Consider the following 23,339-nt stretch of genomic DNA (forward strand, 5'->3'; position numbering starts at 1 on the left):
TCTATCAAGTTTGGTTTTTTGTTTCATGGAAATTTCCTCTGGCTTGCCTATAGTTCGGTAATTTTCCATTAGCTTGTTGACAATTAAATCTGGATTCTTATTTCTTAAAGGGTGTCTTGAGGGTGACTGCATAATGTGTGTATGTATGTGTGGGTGTGTGGACATGTACATAGGAGTATGTGGTAGTATGGATATGTCACTACCCTGCAGTACCATTCAGCGCTTATTGAGCACTCAATCACTGCAAAAAGCTCATCACTCAGCGCTCAATGAGCGCACAATTTGTATGGAGCTATGTGCTGAAATTAATATAGGCATGTCCTAGGGTTCATCAGTGCTCAAAAAATAGCACGCATTGAGCGCTTTTTTGAGCACCCTCTCGAGCGCTCGATTGAGCAGCTGAAAAAGCACACGTTCAGCACATGTTGAGCGCTCGATTGAGCAGCTGAAAAAGCACACATTCAGCACATGTTGAGCGCTCGATTGAGCAGCGGTAAAAGCACACATTCAGCACACGTTAAGCGCTCATTCAAGCAGCGAAAAAGCGCACTTTCAGCGCTTAGCAGCAAATAAAATTTCAGTTGTAATTTTTATTTTTATTTGTTTATTTTAAAATTTGAGCTCGGGGGTTTCCGGTGTTATCGGGGTCGCTGGCACCTCCTTCTCAGCATCTGGTGCCGGCGTTGCCTTTTTTTGGTACAACTCAAGTTTTTAACGCACCGCATTGCCTTCTGCAGCGCCTTTTCGGGAGGCTCCGAGGGATCCACCAGGGCGATTGCATCTAGTATTAGAAAAAAATTAGTTTTAAAAATAAAACAAGACGAGAATAAAAACGAGTGACCGAAAGTAATCGTTAGTTGTAAGATTTATTTATAATAAAAGAAATGTTATCTTTGGCATTCAATGTAAGAATCCCAGAAGTCTTTTAAAAATTAAACTTACAAACAATAGTTTTCAGCCTCAACAAAAACTTACTTAATAAGGCACGGGCGAAATTTGGGTAGTCTGAGCCTCTTCTTGTTTTGCCCCCCCTCCAAGTTGTGGGACAGAACAAGTTCCTCGGATAATATGCTTAAGATGGAACGACTTAGCCTTCCATTTTTTTATAGATTTACCATCAGCCTTGTCTAAAAATATAAAGAAAATTAAAAAAATATCGAGAAGAAATTTGCAAACTTTTGTTTTCGGTCACTTGATTTATTTTATTTTGTTGTAAAAAATTATTTATGTATTTTTTTTATTATTTATTAAATCATTTATTTATTTTGCAGATGCGGAAAAAATACCACTTTTCCAGGGACGGAAAATTAGAGATGTTTGAGATTTTTATTTAAATAGCCATGTTTGTTTACTTACACAAAAATAAAAATTGTGCTTTAATCAAAAAATCATAAGTTATAAAAACAAACATCTCTTATTTTTGGTCCCTAGGAACTCAGCACTCAATAAGATTTTTAAATTTTTTCACAGATTTGTTTATTATATGCACCATTTGTTGCTTTTCACATCAAAAATTAATATTTTTCACAGCTATTTTTTTTCCGCCACGTGTTATTTTGGTAATCTTGTATTTCCCTTATTTTAAATATAGATTATCTTGTTTTTTACTCTCACTGTTTTCAATATTATTAGTCTGCGACAGACTTACCTGGGAATCGTTTCTTTTTCACTTTTAAGGCACTAATTTAATTTAATTTAGTAAATTGCTGGTATGTTTGCTTCAACTTCTAACTCCTAAACGCAAGTGAAAAGACGAAAAAAGGCGCGTGCCTTCAAGAAAAACAACAAGCAACAACAACAACGGTTCCGCTAAGCCGTTGTTGTTTTTTTTTGCATGTCCCGTTTGGTCTATGCATCTTGCACATAAAAGCAGGGTATTTATAGACATATTCGACTATGCAAATCGGTTTATAAAAATATATTTTTAAAACTTTACATATTATTAAATTATATTAATAAACATATAAATTTGTTTAAGAAATACAAATATTTTAAAACAGAAACCTATTATTTTAAATCGTTGTTTTAACATTTACGAACAAATGTCGCATAATTCAAAAGGCAAGGGTGCACAAAGGTCTATATATTTTAGTTGCTGGGCCTCCTTCCCTTCACGCGCACTTTTTCGTCTGAGACTTGACGAGAGAGGGAGAGCCCAAAATTACTTTTTTGTGCGTTCTCTTTGCGGACCCGACTGAGAGCGCGTCGCTTTGCCGCCGTTGCGCTCAGCTCTGCCGGCATCGCTGGCTTCTCTGCCGACGTCGCAGTCGGGTTCGTGATGATTGGGCTCTTAACTCAATTTTGGAACTGCAGGGTATATATATATATATATATATATATATATATATATATATGTGCACATATGTTGATTTATAAAAACCTAAAAGCAGGTCAAGCACAACCAAATCGACCTCGTGCTCCGTAAGGAATTGAAGCAAAAGTGGATCCTCCATGGTACTTCGACAAACTAATGCACAAATAAAGTAATTTAGTTAAAATTATACATACTTACCAAGTAATTACATTTATAAACACCTTAAACTTTTCTTTTGTTACGTTTTACACTAAAATTGACGCAGTAAATAAAAGTGGGACCACCGCATACAAAGCGTAATTATACCGTTGTACACAGAATATACAAAAAAAGGACGAATTTACAGTCATACTATTTTTTCGAAGACTTTTCGATGTTACGTTTGATATGAAATCTTATCAACTTGCTAAGTATTCATATCATTATGATACGGATTCATATTAACATTTGAAGTTGATATGATTTCGTATCATATTGATCTGAATTTGAATCATTTTGATATGATAAAATTGATATGTGAAAATTGAGGAGACAATATCAAACGGGTATTGTTCCGTTTTTTTCTCTGTGTAGGTATTGACGAGACCAATACATAAAAATTGTGCGCGTCACAGGTTTTACCATTTGTTGAAGTTTGTGGGCGGTTTATGGGCATTAGGGTGGGCTCGGCTAGTGATCCTGATCAAGAATATATATACTTTATGGGGTCGGAAACGCTTCCTTCTGCCTGTTACATACTTTTTGACGAATCTAGTATACCCTTTTACTCTACGAGTAACGGGTATAATAACAAGGAATAACGCTATAGTCGAGTACCTCGACTATCAGATACCCGTTACTCAGCTAAATAGAGATATGCAAGTAGCAAAGCGAGATTAAAATGCGCCACCTACCGGCGGTATACAGATTTCAGCGTTATGGGCGTTAGAGTGGGCGTGGCAAATTTTTTTTGGACCAATCGATAGGTATTGACGAGACCAATACATAAAAATTGTGCGCGTCACAGGTTTTCGCGGTTTGTGGGCGTTAGAGTGGGCGTGGCATATTCGCGTAACAAGTGGGCGTGGCAAATTTTTTTTTGGACCAATCGATAGGTATTGACGAGACCAATACATATAAATTGTGCGCGTCACAGGTTTTCGCGGTTTGTGGGCGTTAGAGTGGGCGTGGCATATTCGCGTCACAAACTTGCGCTGCGTATAAGGCTACGGAATCTAAATCTGAAATCCCAATTCTCTATCTTTGATAGTTTTCGAGATATCCACGTTCATATTTACGATTTTTTGAAGTTTGTGGGCGGTTTATGGGCGTTAGGGTGGGCTCGGCTAGTGATCCTGATCAAGAATATATATACTTTTTGGGGTCGGAAGCGCTTCCTTCTGCCTGTTACATACCTTCCGACAAATCTAGTATACCCTTTTACTCTACGAGTAACGGGTATAATAACAAGGAAGAACGCTATAGTCGAGTACCTCGACTATCAGATACCCGTTACACAGCTAAATAGAGATATGCAAGTAGCAAAGCGAGATTAAAATGCGCCGCCTACCGACGGTATACAGATTTAGGCGTTATGGGCGTTAGAGTGGGCGTGGCAAATTTTTTTTTGGACCAATCGATAGGTATTGACGAGACCACTACATAAAAATTGTGCGCGTCACAGGTTTTCGCGGTTTGTGGGCGTTAGAGTGGGCGTGGCATATTCGCGTAACAAACTTGCGCTGCGTATAAGGCTACGGAATCTAAATCTGAAATCCCAATTCTCTAACTTTGATAGTTTCCGAGATATCCACGTTCATATTTACGATTTGTTGAAGTTTGTGGGCGGTTTATGGGCGTAAGGGTGGGCTCGGCTAGTGATCCTGATCAAGAATATATATACTTTATGGGGTCGGAAACGCTTCCTTCTGCCTGTTACATACTTTTTGACGAATCTAGTATACCCTTTTACTCTACGAGTAACGGGTATAATAACAAGGAAGAACGCTATAGTCGAGTACCTCGACTATCAGATACCCGTTACTCAGCTAAATAGAGATATGCAAGTAGCAAAGCGAGATTAAAATGCGCCACCTACCGACGGTATACAGATTTAGGCGTTATGGGCGTTAGAGTGGGCGTGGCAAATTTTTTTTTGGACCAATCGATAGGTATTGACGAGACCAATACATATAAATTGTGCGCGTCACAGGTTTTCGCGGTTTGTGGGCGTTAGAGTGGGCGTGGCATATTCGCGTAACAAACTTGCGCTGCGTATAAGGCTACGGAATCTAAATCTGAAATCCCAATTCTCTAACTTTGATAGTTTCCGAGATATCCACGTTCATATTTACGATTTGTTGAAGTTTGTGGGCGGTTTATGGGCGTTAGGGTGGGCTCGGCTAGTGATCCTGATCAAGAATATATATACTTTATGGGGTCGGAAACGCTTCCTTCTGCCTGTTACATACTTTTTGACGAATCTAGTATACCCTTTTACTCTACGAGTAACGGGTATAATAACAAGGAAGAACGCTATAGTCGAGTACCTCGACTATCAGATACCCGTTACTGAGATAAATAGAGATATGCAAGTAGCAAAGCGAGATTAAAATGCGCCTCCTACCGGCGGTATACAGATTTAAGCGTTATGGGTTTTCGCGGTTTGTGGGCGTTAGAGTGGGCGTGGCATATTCGCGTAACAAGTGGGCGTGGCAAATTTTTTTTGGGACCAATCGATAGGTATTGACGAGACCAATACATAAAAATTGTGCGCGTCACAGGTTTTCGCGGTTTGTGGGCGTTAGAGTGGGCGTGGCATATTCGCGTAACAAACTTGCGCTGCGTATAAGGCTACGGAATCTAAATCTGAAATCCCAATTCTCTATCTTTGATAGTTTCCGAGATATCCACGTTCATATTTACGATTTTTTGAAGTTTGTGGGCGGTTTATGGGCGTTAGGGTGGGCTCGGCTAGTGATCCTGATCAAGAATATATATACTTTTTGGGGTCGGAAACGCTTCCTTCTGCCTGTTACATACTTTTCGACGATTCTATTATACCCTTTTACTCTACGAGTAACGGGTATAATAACAAGGAAGAACGCTATAGTCGAGTACCTCGACTATCAGATACCCGTTACACAGCTAAATAGAGATATGCAAGTAGCAAAGCGAGATTAAAATGCGCCACCTACCGACGGTATACAGATTTAGGCGTTATGGGCGTTAGAGTGGGCGTGGCAAATTTTTTTTTGGACCAATCGATAGGTATTGACGAGACCAATACATAAAAATTGTGCGCGTCACAGGTTTTCGCGGTTTGTGGGCGTTAGAGTGGGCGTGGCATATTCGCGTAACAAACTTGCGCTGCGTATAAGGCTACGGAATCTAAATCTGAAATCCCAATTCTCTAACTTTGATAGTTTCCGAGATATCCACGTTCATATTTACGATTTTTTGAAGTTTGTGGGCGGTTTATGGGCGTTAGGGTGGGCTCGGCAGTGATCCTGATCAAGAATATATATACTTTATGGGGTCGGAAACGCTTCCTTCTGCCTGTTACATACCTTCCGACAAATCTAGTATACCCTTTTACTCTACGAGTAACGGGTATAATAACAAGGAAGAACGCTATAGTCGAGTACCTCGACTATCAGATACCCGTTACACAGCTAAATAGAGATATGCAAGTAGCAAAGCGAGATTAAAATGCGCCACCTACCGACGGTATACAGATTTAGGCGTTATGGGCGTTAGAGTGGGCGTGGCAAATTTTTTTTTGGACCAATCGATAGAATATACAAAATAAGGACGAATTTACAGTCATACTATTTTTTCGAAGACTTTTCGATGTTACGTTTGATATGAAATCTTATCAACTTGCTAACTATTCATATCATTATGATACGGATTCATATTAACATTTGAAGTTGATATGATTTCGTATCATATTGATCTGAATTCGAATAATTTTGATATGATAAAATTGATATGTGAAAATTGAGGAGACAATATCAAACGGGTATTGTTCCGTTTTTTTCTCTGTGTAGGTATTGACGAGACCAATACATAAAAATTGTGCGCGTCACAGGTTTTACCATTTGTTGAAGTTTGTGGGCGGTTTATGGGCGTTAGGGTGGGCTCGGCTAGTGATCCTGATCAAGAATATATATACTTTATGGGGTCGGAAACGCTTCCTTCTGCCTGTTACATACTTTTTGACGAATCTAGTATACCCTTTTACTCTACGAGTAACGGGTATAATAACAAGGAAGAACGCTATAGTCGAGTACCTCGACTATCAGATACCCGTTACTCAGCTAAATAGAGATATGCAAGTAGCAAAGCGAGATTAAAATGCGCCACCTACCGGCGGTATACAGATTTCAGCGTTATGGGCGTTAGAGTGGGCGTGGCAAATTTTTTTTGGACCAATCGATAGGTATTGACGAGACCAATACATAAAAATTGTGCGCGTCACAGGTTGTCGCAGTTTGTGGGCGTTAGAGTGGGCGAGGCATATTCGCGTAACAAGTGGGCGTGGCAAATTTTTTTTTGGACCAATCGATAGGTATTGACGAGTCCAATACATATATATTGGCGCGTCACAGGTTTTCGCGGTTTGTGGGCGTTAGAGTGGGCGTGGCATATTCGCGTAACAAACTTGCGCTGCGTATAAGGCTACGGAATCTAAATCTGAAATCCCAATTCTCTATATTTGATAGTTTCCGAGATATCCACGTTCATATTTACGATTTGTTGAAGGGTGGGCTCGGCTAGTGATCCTGATCAAGAATATATATACTTTTTGGGGTCGGAAACGCTTCCTTCTGCCTGTTACATACTTTTCGACGAATCTAGTATACCCTTTTACTCTACGAGTAACGGGTATAATAACAAGGAAGAACGCTATAGTCGAGAACCTCGACTATCAGATACCCGTTACACAGCTAAATAGAGATATGCATGTAGCAAAGCGAGATTAAAATGGCATATTCGCGTAACAAACTTGCGCTGCGTATAAGGCTACGGAATCTAAATCTGAAATCCCAATTCTCTAACTTTGATAGTTTCCGAGATATCCACGTTCATATTTACGATTTTTTGAAGTTTGTGGGCGGTTTATGGGCGTTAGGGTGGGCTCGGCAGTGATCCTGATCAAGAATATATATACTTTATGGGGTCGGAAACGCTTCCTTCTGCCTGTTACATACCTTCCGACAAATCTAGTATACCCTTTTACTCTACGAGTAACGGGTATAATAACAAGGAAGAACGCTATAGTCGAGTACCTCGACTATCAGATACCCGTTACACAGCTAAATAGAGATATGCAAGTAGCAAAGCGAGATTAAAATGCGCCACCTACCGAAGGTATACAGATTTAGGCGTTATGGGCGTTAGAGTGGGCGTGGAAAATTTTTTTTTGGACCAATCGATAGGTATTGACGAGACCAATACATTTCAGTTAAAATTTTGTATCTAGCATAAAAATTGTGCGCGTCACAGGTTTTCGCGGTTCGTGGGCGTTAGAGTGGGCGTGGCATATTCGCGTAACAAGCTTGCGCTGCGTATAAGGCTACGGAATCTAAATCTGAAATCCCAATTCTCTATCTTTGATAGTTTCCGAGATATCCACGTTCATATTTACGATTTGTTGAAGTTTGTGGGCGGTTTATGGGCGTTAGGGTGGGCTCGTCTAGTGATCCTGATCAAGAATATATATACTTTATGGGGTCGGAAACGCTTCCTTCTGCCTGTTACATACTTTTTGACGAATCTAGTATACCCTTTTACTCTACGAGTAACGGGTATAATAACAAGGAAGAACGCTATAGTCGAGTACCTCGACTATCAGATACCCGTTACTCAGCTAAATAGAGATATGCAAGTAGCAAAGCGAGATTAAAATGTGCCACCTACCGGCGGTATACAGATTTAAGCGTTATGGGCGTTAGAGTGGGCGCGGCAAATTTTTTTTGGACCAATCGATAGGTATTGACGAGACCAATACATTTCAGTTAAAATTTTTTATCTAGCATAAAAATTGTGGGCGTCACAGGTTTTCGCGGCTTGTGGGCGTTAGAGTGGGCGTGGCATATTCGCGTAACAAGCTTGCGCTGCGTATAAGGCTACGGAATCTAAATCTGAAACCTTAATTCTCTATCTTTGATAGTTTCCGAGATATCCACCTTCATATTTACGATTTTTTGAAGTTTGTGGGCGGTTTATGGGCGTTAGGAAGGGCTCGGCTAGTGATCCTGATCAAGAATATATATACTTTATGGGGTCAGAAACGCTTCCACCTGCCTGTTACATACCTTCCGACAAATCTAGTATACCCTTTTACTCTACGAGTAACGGGTATAATAACAAGGAAGAACGCTATAGTCGAGTACCTCGACTATCAGATACCCGTTACTCAGCTAAATAGAGACATGCTAGTAGCAAAGCGAGATTAAAATGCGCCACCTACCGGCGGTATACAGATTTAAGCGTTATGGGCGTTAGAGTGGGCGTGGCAAATTTTTTTTTTGGACCTATCGATAGGTATTGACGACACCAATACATTTCAGTTAAAATTTTGTAGTTGATTGATTTTGTAGTTGGTTGATTTTGTAGTTTCCGAGATATACACGTTCATATTTACGATTTTTTGAAGTTTTTGGGCGGTTTATGGGCGTTAGGGTGGGCTCGGCTAGTGATCCTGATCAAGAATATATATACTTTATGGGGTCGGAAACGCTTCCTTCTGCCTGTTACATACCTTCCGACAAATCTAGTATACCCTTTTACTCTACGAGTAACGGGTATAATAACAAGGAAGAACGCTGTAGTCGAGTACCTCGTGTGAACAGCGCCTAATATAGTATATACCAAACCTTCAATATTAGTGTAGAATAAGTCCTTTTTTATAATGTTACCAGACTCTACAAATGTAAAGTAGTCGAGACAGAGTCGTACTCAAGAGCAGAACGTGCGCAGAACACTTATAGTTATAATTTCTATATGTAACCTTATATCCAACACAACTATCCTAAAATAAACCTACACCACTCGAAAAGCTACCCTTCTCAGTTCAGAAGTGGGATCAGTGTGGTTGGATATGTGTGAAGCGGAGGAGTTGTGCCAAGAACTCTAAGAAAGCAGCAAGAATCATCGGCGTGGAAAGTTTGCAATGGGATGTGTTCCCAGGTCTATGTGACAGCTTAAATTGCAAATTACGGATGTGTTCCAGTTCTACGTGGCAGGCGGATTCAAGGAAAGCAGATCGGCAATCTTCGTGAACCCGTGGAGTCAGGCACATCAGTTAGATCAGGATTCTTAGTGAGCCTGTGGCCGCAGAAGTCTCAAGAGCAGCAGAAGTCTCAAGAGAAGCCAAAGCACATACACACAAAGCGGTTGTGAGTATTGGTGAATTTTACAAGTCGATGCAAGTCAGAATTTTCTAGAAGCCGGAGCACATACATGCATACAAGGAGTTTGTGTGTATTGGTCAAGGGAGAAAGCAGATGCAGAAAATTGTGAGGTACATATAGTTGTCTAGCTCGCAAAGAGAACTGCCAAACTAGTCGCTAAAACATCATTAAAATGCCGAAAATAGCAGATCTTAAAGGCGACGTGTTAAGATTCCTGCTGAGATCTAGAAACGTGTCAGTTTCGGGCACCAGAGCCGAATTGGTTCAAAGACTAATACAGTTTGAACAATCGGAGGACGTAGAACTGCCAGCAGCAGTGGGTATCAACATGCAGCAAGAAGAAACGATGTCAGCACAGTCAGCGGCAATTTCACAATTGCAAAACGAGATGAAGGAACTAAAGGACATGTTAGCTCAATTAGTTACCGTTCAAATGGGAAACGCAGCACCAGATTAACAACGAGATTAACAACGAGAGCATTCCTGTACAGGCTTCGAACAACGTGAGGCAAGCTTCAGTCAAGGAAATTGCCAACACCTTGCCAGAATTTGGTCCCAACGACGACAACGCCATTTCAGTCAATCAGTTCATCGATCGTGTCAACAAAGTGGTTGATGCCTACCAGTGGGACGAGAAGTTCCTGTTACTCGCCATTTATACAAAGCTTAAAGGTCCAGCCAAGATGTGGCTTGATTCATCACCCATTCTACACACTACGTGGAAAAACTTGGCCGAAGCTATAAAGGACGAGTTCGGCGCTAATCCAGACGAAGCAGAAGTGCATTTCAACATGGCCAATGCAACCAGGCGATCAAAGGAGACGGTAAAGGAGTACTGTTTCAGGATGTCAGCCCTTGGGGTGCGCTACAAGCTCAGCGAGGCAGCGATCATCAGATATGTTCGCGCAGGTCTACAGCATAGTGAATTGCAAAACAGTATTGCAGCAATTCATTTCGCCACAATGAAACAGCTTCGTGATGCAGCCGAATCGTATTTCGTTAATCGATGTCGGCCAAATACGAGCAAGAAAGAGTGTTCACCGAAAGCCAGCAACTTCGAGCAGAAACCAGACAGCGATGTTAAACCACCAAGAACAAAGGAATCCGTTATATGCTACAACTGCGGAGAAAAAGGACACTTTGCCAATTCGTGTCCAAAGGAGAAGAAAAAGTCACGCTGTACCAAATGCAACAAGTTCCACGAGCCAAATGGAAGATGCCAAGCCACCAATGTCATGCGTTTAGGAGCCGCAAATCAGGACAAACTTTTCACGAGGAAAATCTGCGTACACTCGCACGATTACAGCGCCTTCATCGACACGGGTAGTCAAGCCAGTCTCATCCGACAATCGGTTGCCGAGCAAATTAACGCCAAGCGCCACAAGTGCTCTATGAAGACTAGAGGCATTTTCGGAGGTTCATGTATCCTCACAGAAGCGATGACTGTGGATATGGATATCGATGGGAAGACGATTACAGCGAAAGTGTATATAGCAGACAACGATATATTGCAGGAGGACTTTTTGTTGGGACAGGACGTCATCATCTCCGCTCATCTCGAGCTCAACTTTGAGTCAGGCGATTCTAAAATCAAACGAGCAGTCCATCAGCCGACAACCCCTGTAAGCACCAATATCGGGAAGCTGCTAGAAAATTTTCAGAACGACAAGGATTGGAAGGCATAGGAAAGACAAGCGTGGTCAAAGCAGACATCACCGTCGAAAGCAATCAGGTAGTAGCACAAGCCCCATACCGAGTATCCGAGCCAAAGAAAGAAATCGTAAGCAGCATGATCGACGAGCTGCTAAAGCAGGACATCATCACGTTGTCAACATCAGAGTACGCCAGCCCGGTGGTGCTCATCAAGAAGCCGAATGGTAGCGATCGAATGTGCGTCGATTACCGCCGCCTAAACAAGCTGATCAAGAAGGAGAATTTTCCAGTGCCGAACATCGAAGAACGTCTGCAGCAGGCGAAAAGGTTTAAGTACTTCTCATCCCTAGACCTCAACAGTGGATACTATCAGATAGAGATAGTCCCAGAGAGCCGAAAGTTTACTGCCTTCATCACCACAGATGGATTATACGAATTCAAGCGACTTCCGTTCGGATTGAAGAACGCACCTGCGGTTTTTAATCGACTCATGGCAGAGTTACAAAAGAGAGTGCAGAAAGGCGACATGATACACTACATGGACGACATCCTTATTGGCAGTCAAACATTTGATGAGATGTACGAGAAGCTTGAGAGGATCCTAAAAGTTTTAAAGGAGTGCGGATTAACGTTAAACCTGGACAAATGTGAGTTATATAAGCAGTCAATAACATTCCTTGGTCACCAGATACACGCAGAAGGAATCAGTCCTGGAGAAATTAAGACGAACGCCATCAGAATGTTCCCGAAACCAGCCAATGTTACCGATGTGAGAAAGTTTTTGGGTCTCACTGGTTATTTCTGAAAATTCGTTGCTGGATATGCCATCATTTCAGCGCCATTAAGAATCCTATTGCGCAAGGATCAGCCGTTTTCGTGGAAAGCGCCACAAGAAGAAGCCTTCGACGAATTAAAAAAATGTCTAATATCAAATCCAGTTGTCACCAGCTATCGTCTAGACGCAGAACAGGAACTACATACCGATGCCAGCGCCGTTGGTTTAGCCGGAGTTTTGCTACAACGTGAGGAGGACCAGCTGAAACCAATCGCTTATTATAGCCGAGCTACTTCTAAGCCGGAGAAAAATTACCACAGCTGCGAACTTGAGGCTCTAGACGTCGTGGAAAATTTGGAGCGATTCAAATACTACATTTATGGCAAAAAGATTAAGGTTATCACCGACTGCAATGCTCTAAAGACGTCGATGGAGAAACGAGAATTGATACCTCGGATTGCAAGATGGTGGTTACGCATTCAAGAATTCGACATAGATATCGTTCATCGAGCAGGAACACAGATGAACCACGTAGACGCACTCAGTCGAGCGCCGTTCGAAGATGCTCGAGAGATGGATACCGCAAGTCTGAAAATAGCAAAAACGATAATCGACGAAGAGGACTGGCTATTTTCCATACAACTACAGGACGAGAAAATACAGAAAATTGTCGCAAACATGAAATTGGAAAAGAAATCTGAGACCGACGAGTATGTGATCGAGCAAGATCGCTTGTTTCGAAAACATGGTAACAATTTGTTATGGGTTGTGCCGAGGCAGTTGAGATTCCACATTTTACATGAATGTCACGATAAGGTCGGACATATGAGCACGGATAAGACAATGGCACGAATTCTAAACTTATTTTGGTTTCCCCGAATGCGAAACTATGTCAAAAGCTACATAAAATCCTGTGTGGGCTGTGCGTTTTATAAAACACCAGGTGGACGTCAGGAAAGTCAGTACCACTACGATGACATTAAGCCGATTCCCTTTTCCACGATACACATGGACCACCTGGGGCCATTTCCGAAGAGTTCCAAGAGAAACGAGCATATTCTTGTGATAGTCGATGCATTCACCAAATTCACCATTGTACGAGCGGTGAAAAGTACAGCAACTAAACACGTCCTAGATGTCCTCCAAGATGTAACCAGCCGATCGTGGTACAGCACTTACATCAAACGATTTCGAGAAGTACTGCAAGTCAAACAATGTAAAGCACATTTTAAATGCAGTAAGGACACCCAGAGCCAATGGTCACGCAGAGCGCACAAATCGCGTCATTTTGTCAATGTTTTTGCCTTCCAATGACATCGATAAGCGTTGGGATGACAATGTCCGATCAATCCAGTGGAGCATTAATACCATGGTAAATAGTACTACTAAATGCTCTCCCTTTCAGCTCCTGTATGGGTATGAACCGCGAGATATCCTGAAGAACGCGATAACCAACATCTTTCAAAGCCAAGACCAAAAGATGCTAACCGATGCGGAATTAGATCAATTTAGAGCAGATGCTGCGAGAACTGTCAACGATCACCGAGCTGCCGCCAAGAAACGCTACGATGCCAAGCATGCGAAGCCAACTTTTTACAGCCTTGGAGACCTTGTGCTGGTCGAGAATGAGCCATTCAGCACGGGCACATCACGCAAATTGGAGCCGCGCTACAAAGGACCTCTTATAATCAACAAGGTCCTGCCGAACGACAGATATCTTGTAGAAGATATTCCTCACGCACAAAGAAAGCAGAGACACTACAAGTCGGTGTATTCGTCCGACAAGATGAAGCGCTGGTGTGAGCTGCCACCGGAGGAGCCCGATGAAGATGACGACTTTGAAGATGATCCACCCCATGAATCCTGCGAGGACGCAGAGATTTGTCAGGAGAGGCCGACTGTGAACAGCGCCTAATATAGTATATACAAAACCTTCAATATTAGTGTAGAATAAGTCCTTTTTTATAATGTTACCAGACTCTACAAATGTAAAGTAGTCGAGACAGAGTCGTACTCAAGAGCAGAACGTGCCCAGAACACTTATAGTTATAATTTCTATATGTTACCTTATATCCAACACAACTATCCTAAAATAAACCTACACCACTCGAAAAGCTACCCTTCTCACTCGACTATCAGATACCCGTTACTCAGCTAAATAGAGATATGCAAGTAGCAAAGCGAGATTAAAATGCGCCACCTACCGGCGGTATACAGATTTAAGCGTTTTGGGGGTTAGAGTGGGCAAATTTTTTTTGGACCAATCGATAGGTATTGAAGAGACCAATACATTTCAGTTAAAATTTTTTATCTGGCATAAAAATTGTGGGCGTCACCGGTTTTCATATATTCGCGTAACAAACTTGCGCTGCGTATAAGTCTACGGAATCTAAATCTGAAATCCCAATTCTCTATCTTTGATAGTTTCCGAGATATCCACGTTCATATTTGTGGGCGGTTTATGGGCGTTAGGGTGGGCTTGGCTAGTGATCCTGATCAAGAATATATATACTTTGTGGGGTCGGAAACGCTTCCTTCTGCCTGTTACATACCTTCCGACAAATCTAGTATACCCTTTTACTCTACGAGTAACGGGTATAATAACAAGGAAGAACGCTATAGTCGAGTACCTCGACTATCAAATGCCCGTTACACAGCTAAATAGAGATATGCAAGTAGCAAAGCGAGATTAAAATGCGCCACCTACCGACGGTATACAGGTTTAAGCGTTATGGGCGTTAGAGTGGGCGTGGCAAATTTTTTTTTGGACCAATCGATAGGTATTGACGAGACCAATACATTTAAGTTAAAATTTTTTAGCTAGCATAAAAACTGTGGGCGTCACAGGTTTTCGCGGTTTGTGGGCGTTAGAGTGGGCGTGGAATATTCGCGTACCAATCTTGCGCTGCGTATAAGGCTACGGAATCTAAATCTGAATCCCCAATTCTCTATCTTTGATAGTTTCCGAGATATCCACCTTCAGATTTACGATTTTTTGAAGTTTGTGGGCGGTTTATGGGCGTTAGGGTGGGCTCGGCTAGTGATCCTGATCAAGAATATATGTACTTTATGGGGTCGGAAACGCTTCCTTCTGCCTGTTACATACCTTCCGACAAATCTAGTATACCCTTTTACTCTACGAGTAACGGGTATAATAACAAGGAAGAACGCTATAGTCGAGTACCTCGACTATCAGATACCCGTTACTCAGCTAAATAGAGATATGCAAGTAGCAAAGCGAGATTAAAATGTGCCACCTACCGGCGGTATACAGATTTAAGCGTTATGGGCGTTAGAGTGGGCGCGGCAAATTTTTTTTGGACCAATCGATAGGTATTGACGAGACCAATACATTTCAGTTAAAATTTTTTATCTAGCATAAAAATTGTGGGCGTCACAGGTTTTCGCGGCTTGTGGGCGTTAGAGTGGGCGTGGCATATTCGCGTAACAAGCTTGCGCTGCGTATAAGGCTACGGAATCTAAATCTGAAACCTTAATTCTCTATCTTTGATAGTTTCCGAGATATCCACCTTCATATTTACGATTTTTTGAAGTTTGTGGGCGGTTTATGGGCGTTAGGAAGGGCTCGGCTAGTGATCCTGATCAAGAATATATATACTTTATGGGGTCAGAAACGCTTCCACCTGCCTGTTACATACCTTCCGACAAATCTAGTATACCCTTTTACTCTACGAGTAACGGGTATAATAACAAGGAAGAACGCTATAGTCGAGTACCTCGACTATCAGATACCCGTTACTCAGCTAAATAGAGACATGCTAGTAGCAAAGCGAGATTAAAATGCGCCACCTACCGGCGGTATACAGATTTAAGCGTTATGGGCGTTAGAGTGGGCGTGGCAAATTTTTTTTTTGGACCTATCGATAGGTATTGACGACACCAATACATTTCAGTTAAAATTTTGTAGTTGATTGATTTTGTAGTTGGTTGATTTTGTAGTTTCCGAGATATACACGTTCATATTTACGATTTTTTGAAGTTTGTGGGCGGTTTATGGGCGTTAGGGTGGGCTCGGCTAGTGATCCTGATCAAGAATATATATACTTTATGGGGTCGGAAACGCTTCCTTCTGCCTGTTACATACCTTCCGACAAATCTAGTATACCCTTTTACTCTACGAGTAACGGGTATAATAACAAGGAAGAACGCTGTAGTCGAGTACCTCGTGTGAACAGCGCCTAATATAGTATATACCAAACCTTCAATATTAGTGTAGAATAAGTCCTTTTTTATAATGTTACCAGACTCTACAAATGTAAAGTAGTCGAGACAGAGTCGTACTCAAGAGCAGAACGTGCGCAGAACACTTATAGTTATAATTTCTATATGTAACCTTATATCCAACACAACTATCCTAAAATAAACCTACACCACTCGAAAAGCTAACCTTCTCAGTTCAGAAGTGGGATCAGTGTGGTTGGATATGTGTGAAGCGGAGGAGTTGTGCCAAGAACTCTAAGAAAGCAGCAAGAATCATCGGCGTGGAAAGTTTGCAATGGGATGTGTTCCCAGGTCTATGTGACAGCTTAAATTGCAAATTACGGAAGGAAAGCAGATCGGCAATCTTCGTGAACCCGTGGAGTCAGGCACATCAGTTAGATTAGGATTCTTAGTGAGCCTGTGGCCGCAGAAGTCTCAAGAGCAGCAGAAGTCTCAAGAGAAGCCAAAGCACATACACACAAAGCGGTTGTGAGTATTGGTGAATTTTACAAGTCGATGCAAGTCAGAATTTTCTAGAAGCCGGAGCACATACATGCGTACAAGGAGTTTGTGTGTATTGGTCAAGGGAGAAAGCAGATGCAGAAAATTGTGAGGTACATATAGTTGTCTAGCTCGCAAAGAGAACTGCCAAACTAGTCGCTAAAACAACATTAAAATGCCGAAAATAGCAGATCTTAAAGGCGACGTGTTAAGATTCCTGCTGAGATCTAGAAACGTGTCAGTTTCGGGCACCAGAGCCGAATTGGTTCAAAGACTAATACAGTTTGAACAATCGGAGGACGTAGAACTGCCAGCAGCAGTGGGTATCAACATGCAGCAAGAAGAAACGATGTCAGCACAGTCAGCGGCAATTTCACAATTGCAAAACGAGATGAAGGAACTAAAGGACATGTTAGCTCAATTAGTTACCGTTCAAATGGGAAACGCAGCACCAGATTAACAACGAGATTAACAACGAGAGCATTCCTGTACAGGCTTCGAACAACGTGAGGCAAGCTTCAGTCAAGGAAATTGCCAACACCTTGCCAGAATTTGGTCCCAACGACGACAGCGCCATTTCAGTCAATCAGTTCATCGATCGTGTCAACAAAGTGGTTGATGCCTACCAGTGGGACGAGAAGTTCCTGTTACTCGCCATTTATACAAAGCTTAAAGGTCCAGCCAAGATGTGGCTTGATTCATCACCCATTCTACACACTACGTGGAAAAACTTGGCCGAAGCTATAAAGGACGAGTTCGGCGCTAATCCAGACGAAGCAGAAGTGCATTTCAACATGGCTAATGCAACCAGGCGATCAAAGGAGACGGTAAAGGAGTACTGTTTCAGGATGTCAGCCCTTGGGGTGCGTTACAAGCTCAGCGAGGCAGCGATCATCAGATATGTTCGCGCAGGTCTACAGCATAGTGAATTGCAAAACAGTATTGCAGCAATTCATTTCGCCACAATGAAACAGCTTCGTGATGCAGCCGAATCGTATTTCGTTAATCGATGTCGGCCAAATACGAGCAAGAAAGAGTATTCACCGAAAGCCAGCAACTTCGAGCAGAAACCAGACAGCGATGTTAAACCACCAAGGACAAAGGAATCCGTTATATGCTACAACTGCGGAGAAAAAGGACACTTTGCCAATTCGTGTCCAAAGGAGAAGAAAAAGTCACGCTGTACCAAATGCAACAAGTTCCACGAGCCAAATGGAAGATGCCAAGCCACCAATGTCATGCGTTTAGGAGCCGCAAATCAGGACAAACTTTTCACGAGGAAAATCTGCGTACACTCGCACGATTACAGCGCCTTCATCGACACGGGTAGTCAAGCCAGTCTCATCCGACAATCGGTTGCCGAGCAAATTAACGCCAAGCGCCACAAGTGCTCTATGAAGACTAGAGGCATTTTCGGAGGTTCATGTATCCTCACAGAAGCGATGACTGCGGATATGGATATCGATGGGAAGACGATTACAGCGAAAGTGTATATAGCAGACAACGATATATTGCAGGAGGACTTTTTGTTGGGACAGGACGTCATCATCTCCGCTCATCTCGAGCTCAACTTTGAGTCAGGCGATTCTAAAATCAAACGAGCAGTCCATCAGCCGACAACCCCTGTAAGCACCAATATCGGGAAGCTGCTAGAAAATTTTCAGAACGACAAGGATTGGAAGGCATAGGAAAGACAAGCGTGGTCAAAGCAGACATCACCGTCGAAAGCAATCAGGTAGTAGCACAAGCCCCATACCGAGTATCCGAGCCAAAGAAAGAAATCGTAAGCAGCATGATCGACGAGCTGCTAAAGCAGGACATCATCACGTTGTCAACATCAGAGTACGCCAGCCCGGTGGTGCTCATCAAGAAGCCGAATGGTAGCGATCGAATGTGCGTCGATTACCGCCGCCTAAACAAGCTGATCAAGAAGGAGAATTTTCCAGTGCCGAACATCGAAGAACGTCTGCAGCAGGCGAAAAGGTTTAAGTACTTCTCATCCCTAGACCTCAACAGTGGATACTATCAGATAGAGATAGTCCCAGAGAGCCGAAAGTTTACTGCCTTCATCACCACAGATGGATTATACGAATTCAAGCGACTTCCGTTCGGATTGAAGAACGCACCTGCGGTTTTTAATCGACTCATGGCAGAGTTACAAAAGAGAGTGCAGAAAGGCGACATGATACACTACATGGACGACATCCTTATTGGCAGTCAAACATTTGATGAGATGTACGAGAAGCTTGAGAGGATCCTAAAAGTTTTAAAGGAGTGCGGATTAACGTTAAACCTGGACAAATGTGAGTTATATAAGCAGTCAATAACATTCCTTGGTCACCAGATACACGCAGAAGGAATCAGTCCTGGAGAAATTAAGACGAACGCCATCAGAATGTTCCCGAAACCAGCCAATGTTACCGATGTGAGAAAGTTTTTGGGTCTCACTGGTTATTTCTGAAAATTCGTTGCTGGATATGCCATCATTTCAGCGCCATTAAGAATCCTATTGCGCAAGGATCAGCCGTTTTCGTGGAAAGCGCCACAAGAAGAAGCCTTCGACGAATTAAAAAAATGTCTAATATCAAATCCAGTTGTCACCAGCTATCGTCTAGACGCAGAACAGGAACTACATACCGATGCCAGCGCCGTTGGTTTAGCCGGAGTTTTGCTACAACGTGAGGAGGACCAGCTGAAACCAATCGCTTATTATAGCCGAGCTACTTCTAAGCCGGAGAAAAATTACCACAGCTACTAACTTGAGGCTCTAGACGTCGTGGAATCGTTGGAGCGATTCAAATACTACATTTATGGCAAAAAGATTAAGGTTATCACCGACTGCAATGCTCTAAAGACGTCGATGGAGAAACGAGAATTGATACCCCGGATTGCAAGATGGTGGTTACGCATTCAAGAATTCGACATAGATTCATCGAGCAGGAACACAGATGAACCACGTAGACGCACTCAGTCGAGCGCCGTTCGAAGATGCTCGAGAGATGGATACCGCAAGTCTGAAAATAGCAAAAACGATAATCGACAAGAGGACTGGCTATTTTCCATACAACTACAGGACGAGAAAATACAGAAAATTGTCGCAAACATGAAATTGGAAAAGAAATCTGAGACCGACGAGTATGTGATCGAGCAAGATCGCTTGTTTCGAAAACATGGTAACAATTTGTTATGGGTTGTGCCGAGGCAGTTGAGATTCCACATTTTACATGAATGTCACGATAAGGTCGGACATATAAGACAATGGCACGAATTCTAAACTTATTTTGGTTTCCCCGAATGCGAAACTATGTCAAAAGCTACATAAAATCCTGTGTGGGCTGTGCGTTTTATAAAACACCAGGTGGACGTCAGGAAAGCCAGTAACACTACGATGACATTAAGCCGATTCCCTTTTCCACGATACACATGGACCACCTGGGGCCATTTCCGAAGAGTTCCAAGAGAGACGAGAGTGATAGTCGATGCATTCACCAAATTCACCATTGTACGAGCGGTGAAAAGTACAGCAACTAAACACGTCCTAGATGTCCTGCAAGATGTAACCAGCTACCTAGGAATGCCAGATCGAAGTGTAACCGATCGTGGTACAGCATTTACATCAAAAGATTTCGAGAAGTACTGCAAGTCAAACAATGTAAAGCACATTTTAAATGCAGTAAGGACACCCAGAGCCAATGGTCACGCAGAGCGCACAAATCGCACCATTTTGTCAATGTTTTTGCCTTCCAATGACATCGATAAGCGTTGGGATGACAATGTCCGATCAATCCAGTGGAGCATTAATACCATGGTAAATAGTACTACTAAATGCTCTCCCTTTCAGCTCCTGTATGGGTATGAACCGCGAGATATCCTGAAGAACGCGATAACCAACATCATTCAAAGCCAAGACCAAAAGATGCTAAGCGATGCGGAATTAGATCAACTTAGAGCAGATGCTGCGAGAACTGTCAACGATCACCGAGCTGCCGCCAAGAAACGCTACGATGCCAAGCATGCGAAGCCAACTGTTTACAGCCTTGGAGACCTTGTGCTGGTCGAGAATGAGCCATTCAGCACGGGCACATCACGCAAATTGGAGCCGCGCTACAAAGGACCTTTTATAATCAACAAGGTCCTGCCGAACGACAGATATCTTGTAGAAGATATTCCTCACGCACAAAGAAAGCAGAGACACTACAAGTCGGTGTATTCGTCCGACAAGATGAAGCGCTGGTGTGAGCTGCCACCGGAGGAGCCCGATGAAGATGACGACTTTGAAGATGATCCACCCCATGAATCCTGCGAGGACGCAGAGATTTGTCAGGAGAGGCCGACTGTGAACAGCGCCTAATATAGTATATACCAAACCTTCAATATTAGTGTAGAATAAGCCCTTTTTTATAATGTTACCAGACTCTACAAATGTAAAGTAGTCGAGACAGAGTCGTACTCAAGAGCAGAACGTGCGCAGAACACTTATAGTTATAATTTCTATATGTAACCTTATATCCAACACAACTATCCTAAAATAAACTTACACCACTCGAAAAGCTACCCTTCTCACTCGACTATCAGATACCCGTTACTCAGCTAAATAGAGATATGCAAGTAGCAAAGCGAGATTAAAATGCGCCACCTACCGGCGGTATACAGATTTAAGCGTTTTGGGGGCTAGGATGGGCAAATTTTTTTTGGACCAATCGATAGGTATTGACGAGACCAATACATTTCAGTTAAAATTTTTTATCTGGCATAAAAATTGTGGGCGTCACCGGTTTTCATATATTCGCGTAACAAACTTGCGCTGCGTATAAGGCTACGGAATCTAAATCTGAAATCCCAATTCTCTATCTCTGATAGTTTCCGAGATATCCACGTTCATATTTACGATTTTTTGAAGTTTGTGGGCGGTTTATGGGCGTTAGGGTGGGCTCGGCTAGTGATCCTGATCAAGAATATATATACTTTATGGGGTCGGAAACGCTTCCTTCTGCCTGTTACATACCTTCCGACAAATCTAGTATACCCTTTTACTCTACGAGTAACGGGTATAATAACAAGGAAGAACGCTATAGTCGAGTACCTCGACTATCAAATACCCGTTACTTAGCTAAATAGAGATATGCAAGTAGCAAAGCGAGATTAAAATGCGCCACCTACCGGCGGTATACAGATTTAAGCGTTATGGGCGTTAGAGTGGGCGTGGCAAATTTTTTGTGGACCAATCGATAGGTATTGACGAGACCAATACATTTCAGTTAAAATTTTTTATCTGGCATAAAAATTGTGGGCGTCACCGGTTTTCATATATTCGCGTAACAAACTTGCGCTGCGTATAAGGCTACGGAATCTAAATCTGAAATCCCAATTCTCTATCTTTGATAGTTTCCGAGATATCCACGTTCATATTTACGATTTTTTGAAGTTTGTGGGCGGTTTGTGGGCGTTAGGGTGGGCTCGGCTAGTGATCCTGATCAAGAATATATATACTTTATGGGGTCGGAAACGCTTCCTTCTGCCTGTTACATACTTTCCGACGAATCTAGTATACCCTTTTACTCTACGAGTAACGGGTATAATAACAAGGAAGAACGCTATAGTCGAGTACCTCGACTATCAGATACCCGTTACTCAGCTAAATAGAGATATGCAAGTAGCAAAGCGAGATTAAAATGCGCCACCTACCGGCGGTATACAGATTTAAGCGTTATGGGCGTTAGAGTGGTCGTGGCAAATTTTTTTTGGACCAATCGATAGGTATTGACGAGACCAATACATTTCAGTTAAAATTTTTTATCTGGCATAAAAATTGTGGGCGTCACCGGTTTTCATATATTCGCGTAACAAACTTGCGCTGCGTATAAGGCTACGGAATCTAAATCTGAAATCCCAATTCTCTATCTCTGATAGTTTCCGAGATATTCACGTTCATATTTACGATTTTTTGAAGTTTGTGGGCGGTTTGTGGGCGTTAGGGTGGGCTCGGCTAGTGATCCTGATCAAGAATATATATACTTTATGGGGTCGGAAACGCTTCCTTCTGCCTGTTACATACTTTCCGACGAATCTAGTATACCCTTTTACTCTACGAGTAACGGGTATAATAACAAGGAAGAACGCTATAGTCGAGTACCTCGACTATCAGATACCCGTTACTCAGCTAAATAGAGATATGCAAGTAGCAAAGCGAGATTAAAATGCGCCACCTACTGGCGGTATACAGATTTAAGCGTTATGGGCGTTAGAGTGGGCGTGGCAATTTTTTTTTGGACCAATCGATAGGTATTGACGAGACCAATACATTTCAGTTAAAATTTTGTATCTAGCATAAAAATTGTTCGCGTCACAGGTTTTCGCGGTTTGTGGGCGTTAGAGTGGGCGTGGCATATTCGCGTAACGAACTTGCGCTGCGTATAAGGCTATGGAATCTAAATCTGAAATCCCAATTCTCTATCTTTGATAGTTTCCGAGATAT

At 42.4% G+C, this 23,339-nt stretch overlaps 1 protein-coding gene and 1 long non-coding RNA gene across 2 annotated transcripts; one reads left to right on the top strand and one right to left on the bottom strand.

Moving 5' to 3' along the window:
- Positions 1-466: 466 nt before the first annotated feature.
- Positions 467-1,756, bottom strand: LOC139353600 (uncharacterized). The gene is made up of 3 exons (XR_011604853.1): positions 1,649-1,756; positions 976-1,127; positions 467-781 (listed from the first exon to the last, which is right to left on the bottom strand). It is a non-coding gene; the product is annotated as an uncharacterized lncRNA (long non-coding RNA).
- Positions 1,757-20,252: 18,496 nt separating this feature from the next.
- On the top strand, positions 20,253-21,215 carry LOC139353570 (uncharacterized). The gene is made up of 2 exons (XM_070997925.1): positions 20,253-20,672; positions 20,706-21,215. Exons 1-2 carry the CDS (start codon positions 20,253-20,255, stop codon positions 21,213-21,215), a joined length of 930 nt encoding a protein of 309 aa, XP_070854026.1.
- The last annotated feature ends 2,124 nt before the right edge of the window (positions 21,216-23,339 follow it).

Source organism: Drosophila suzukii, chromosome Y (assembly GCF_043229965.1).
Source record: "Drosophila suzukii chromosome Y, CBGP_Dsuzu_IsoJpt1.0, whole genome shotgun sequence".
Taxonomy (NCBI): domain Eukaryota; kingdom Metazoa; phylum Arthropoda; class Insecta; order Diptera; family Drosophilidae; genus Drosophila; species Drosophila suzukii.